The following is a 5,077-nucleotide window of genomic DNA, read 5'->3' on the forward strand; positions in this document are numbered from 1 at the left end:
CCTTAGTAATATAAGAGGGTCTATAGGTTATAGGTAGCTATAAGGTTATAAGCCTTAAAGATAGCTTCCGTAAAGTCCGCAAAGTCTTCCTTATATTATTCCTATAGATCGTTATTTAGGAGCTTAAAGTATCCGTATTTAAGGATTTTAAAATTAATATAGTTATTAATGCTGTCTGTAGACGTAAGGTTAACTCCTTAACTCCACTTTTTTTTAACCTTTATTAATTTACTTGCTTATATCTACTATATTATATAGTATAGTATATCCGTATAAGCTATAACGGGTTAAGAGGAGCTTATAGTAGGTGGTAGTGGCTTATAGCGGGTGGAGGAGGTCTTATAATAGTCCGTAAAATTAATTAATGGGTCCGTAATAGTTTAAGAGGTCTTATAATGGTCCGTAAAGGCAATTAATAGGTCTATAATAGTTTATAGGAGGGTAGGAGGTTCCGTAAAGGTCTATATTCGCGTCTATAAACTTTTAGTAAACTATACTAAGACTTAAATAAGTATATAGAGATGGTGATATAGTCTATAATCCCCAACTTCCGATCTTTTAGCAGGTCGTACTAGGATTTAAACGGGTAATCGCTATCATATATCGCTTGGGGGGAGGCGTTAAGTAATTGCTAATCTGTACGCGCTTACTAATTAGTATTTATATTAACTTAATAATATAATTAAGTTATATCTAGGGGCACGAAATACGTATAGTATCGTATNCTCTTTNAGATNGTGGTNACTGTCGATTCTATTAAGGTAGACTACGTAGTCTATATACTGACGCGCCTCCCCCTAATTAGTTAGTATCTAAGTAGTTAGTGCACTAAACGCGTAATTACGCGTTTGGTATACTACGTGCTATAATTATATAAGTAGGGTATAATTTAATAAATCTATTCTAAATCTATATCCCTAGTTAAAAAAATGTTATTAAAATAAAAGATATAAAGTTTAATAAGCAGTTACTTTATAATAACTTATAGCTAAATCTAGTAAATATACTCTAAATAAAAACTAATTAAATATTAGAATTTATTAATATTTATTAAATATAGGATCTTTAAAATAAATTGGAATTATTATCTAATAAAAGCGATAAGACTTAAGATAAGATTTGTAACGTGGCCCGCCTCCACGTCGCCATACGGCCAAAAAGACTGAGAGTGCTTGCGAACTTGTCGCAAGCGCGGCGGGACCTAATATATATACTCTTACAAGATTTAAGTTAATACTAAAGGGAGACAATAGGTAGAATCTAGTGGAAATTAAGAGGAGCCTAATATTAAAAGTAGTAAGTAACAAGATTTAAGCTCTAAAGACGACTTAGCTCTAGGGCTTTCTACCCTAAATAAGATACTATATTAGCAAAATGTTTATACCTCCTAATAGTACTAATAGCTTTTAATAGCTTTTATTAGGGCTATTAGGAGCTCTAGAAGACACTTATACTTAATATCCTATTAAAAGGTCGCCTAAACTATTAGGACTATTAGGATAATAATAAAAATTCTAAATTTAAAAATAAGGTATATTAACACTCTGGTATTTATAGGTAGTTAAAATATAAAATTAATTTTAATTATATATAATCTAAATTAATCTTTTCTGCTTACTACCTATATCTATTATAGGAGCTCTACTATTACTTAGGTGTTAAGCAATTAACTAAAAAGCCTTATATAGTCTAAATTATTAATTAGCGGTATTCCTAATAATCCGTTAGCTATATACTAATTTCCTAACTAGGCTTAGTACCTACCTATCCTACCTATCTTACCTATCCTACCTATCCTACCTATCCTACCTATCCTATTTATCTTACCTATCTTACCTATCCTACCGTCTTACCTATTCGTGCCTATCTATCTATACTTACCTATCTATACCTACCTATTATGCCTACTTATCTATACCTATCTATATCTATAATTTAGGGGAAAGGTTAGCCCGATTAAAGGTTTTGCTTAATTTAATTAATCGTATTAATTTAATTGCGATTAATTATATTAATTCAAATCGTTCTCTATAGGTGTTTGCTAGCTATATATTTAAACGGTAGTTATCTAGCAGCTCTATTAAGCCTTACTAATAATTTAGGCCAGGAACTTTTACTAATCCCCTACTACTACTATATTGGCCGTCTAAGCTAATATTATATACATACGTATCTAACGCATTCTGTAACTAACTAATAGCACTATAATAATGACCGGGCTACGGATACCAAATAGCTGCGGCTACGAACACCGACTACTAAGCTTAGGGTATTAGTGACCTGCTTACCTTATATATATATATATATACAGAGGCTCTAGAGCTACATTTAAAATCAAGTCGCTTATTTAATTCCTATACACTGCAAAGCTTACACATTCTCTTATTCTACTCTGTTATTATTTACAATTACTAATTCCTACACGAAACTCAATATATCATCTCTTCTAATCAGCACCTCAGAAGAACTCTAGCATTGGTAAAAAATGAAAAATCTCTATATCCAATTGCAGGCGCAAGCGGGATTTTAAAACAAGGGATAATAAGCTAGTAAGACCCTAAGGTATTTAAATAAGCCTATACTAAGCAGCTTGTTCCTTCTAGTAATCTATTTAGATCGGATCTTATTTGGCGTGGATGGCTAGAGCCAATCTACATTAGCTATAAATTTGTTAATTTTACTAGTGGCGCGGAGTAGATCTTAAGGCTTTAAAGCTCTAAGAGCGCCAGTTATATATCCAATTAGAAAAAGGAGGCTGTAGAGTATGGCTTAAAAAGGTGCTAAAGCGTAGTATTAAGCCAATTGGCAGAGCTACGTAATAACTCAATTTTCTAAAATACGAGCATCCTCTATATAATCTAGAAAGCCTATTTATCTTACTTCCCTCCCTACTTTCCTTTCTATATTCTTAATTACTTAGTAGTTTGATTTTGCCTTAATTGCGATAAAGCGATTCTTTCCTATACGTACAGCTGCGCCCACTAATAACGCTATCCTTATACTAAAATTAATTAACCTAGGAACTAATAAGTCTTAAGAATTTAACGAGTTTCGGCTATATAGTAGGTAGTATATATAGTATAGATCGCTTCTAAAGAAGCTAAAGAATACTAAGCAGCGAACATTACTAATCTAGCGGTAGGGCGAGGATATCTTCTTAAGAGATTTAGATGGAAAGACGACGTACTTTTACTACTAGCTTTATAAGAAGCAGAAGCGACATTAAGAGCTTATAGTAGTGTTAAAGGGAAGGTATATAGCTTTAGATTACCTTATAGAGGACCTCTCTTGTTCCCTTCAGCGCAGCTTAACCCCGACTATGCTCCGGCCAAAAGTCGCACCAGCCTTTTGTTACTCGGAGTACCATCATAAAGTTTTTGTCCATGTTAGAGATTCCCAGTTGGCAAAGTTCAAAGTCAGACTTCCTTACGTCCATTCAGCCCCACGACGCATGAGCAGCATTGGTTGTTCTCATCCACAATTTTCGACAATGTCACTCAGTTCATCAATTGAGTATCGTTGGATTGATGGGGTGGAGCGCTTGGAGTTGTACGAGCCTGGCGGATACCACCCTGTAATGATCGACGATTTACTGCACAATCGCTATCGAGTAGTGGATAAACTGGGGTTTGGTGGTTATTCTACTATCTGGCTTGCTCGAGACGAGACAGTCAAGCGCTATGTCGCCGTTAAAATTGGGATATCGAGCCCGTCACTCCCTCGACGGGAACCCGAAATCCTACGAGCACTATATGGCTCAGGATCAAGCCCACAAGCTCCTCGTGCTGCTCCCGATGCGAGTGCATGCACGGCGCTGCCGAGCATTTTTGATGTATTCGACGTTCGCGGACCCAACGGAACCCACACATGCTACACGTTGACTCCCGCCCAAGGGAGTCTTAAAGAGGCATCATTCAGTCGTCTCTTTCCTATTCAAGTCGCCCGCGCTTTAGCTGCGAAATTGGCGACTGCGGTCGCGTTCGTCCACTCACGGGGTTTCGTTCATGGAGGTATGTTTTGCTGCATCCCAACCAATTACTGTAGCTAAAACTAATAACGAATCTAGATCTTCATCTTCGAAACGTGTTGGTTAAACTTCCGTCGACATTTGACGAACTATCTGTCCGAGAATTTAGGGAGAAATATGGCGAACCTGACACGGTGCCTATTACTCGGGTCGATGAAAAGCCCCTCACCCCTAACGTCCCGGCCCAAGCTGTAGTGCCTCTTTATCTCGGTAAAAAAGCTCAAGATTTTACCTTGGCTGACGCCCACGGCCTAATTCTCAGCGACTTTGGCGAGGCATTCTCTCCAGCTACGGAGCAGCGCCTTGGCAGGGACTGCAATATTCCTCTGGCTAAGAGAGCACCTGAGGCTCTTTTCAAGCCGAATGAACCTTTGTCATACCCATCAGACATATGGAGTCTTGGAACTGCTATCTGGGAAATATTGGGGATGAAATTCATCTTCAGTGAGTCAGAAACGCAGGACGAGATTGTGGCTCAGCAAATCGATGTCTTGGGTTCTCATAATTTCCCTGAAAGCTGGAGGAAACAATGGGAACAACTAGGCGAGGAAGAGAAGTGCGCAACCGGTGGAATACCTCGACAGCCAACTGGTGATCGGGAAACGTGGCCTAGTCTTGAGAACGCCTTCGAAGAATTTGTGCAGAAGTACAGAAGGAAACGAGAGGCGGCTGGGACTTTTGAGGAGGAAGAGACGCAGGCCATTCTTGAATTAATGCGTGGTATGCTCAGGTTCCGACCTGAGGAACGTCTGACAATAGACGAGGTGCTTAGGTCCGAGTGGATGGTCAATTGGGCATTGCCTCAGCTAGAGTAAAGCTGGAATAGGGTGTGGTCATACGGCCAATGCGATTTAAGCGGTTCAAGCAAAGCAAGAGAGCTCCATTAATCTGTCACTTGAATTGAAAATGTAAACCTTTTAGCTTGGTTAGAGTCAGACGACCTGCAATTACGAGCGTATAGGAGCGGCATAGACATAGAGTAGAAGGATATTTTTGACCTCTTCCCGGATCGGACTCCAGGCGCAGTACGGACGCGCCGGCACACGCTTC

General features: G+C 38.5%; 1 protein-coding gene across 1 annotated transcript; it reads left to right on the forward strand.

Moving 5' to 3' along the window:
- Positions 1–3,490: 3,490 nt before the first annotated feature.
- K441DRAFT_695180 (kinase-like protein) lies at positions 3,491–4,842 on the forward strand (the record flags this gene model as incomplete). The annotated part of the gene is made up of 2 exons (XM_067652790.1): positions 3,491–4,010; positions 4,067–4,842. 2 exons carry the CDS (start codon positions 3,491–3,493, stop codon positions 4,840–4,842), a joined length of 1,296 nt encoding a protein of 431 aa, XP_067505685.1.
- Positions 4,843–5,077: the final 235 nt, after the last annotated feature.

Source organism: Cenococcum geophilum (genome assembly GCF_001692895.1).
Source record: "Cenococcum geophilum 1.58 unplaced genomic scaffold K441scaffold_14, whole genome shotgun sequence".
Taxonomy (NCBI): Eukaryota; Fungi; Ascomycota; class Dothideomycetes; order Gloniales; family Gloniaceae; genus Cenococcum; species Cenococcum geophilum.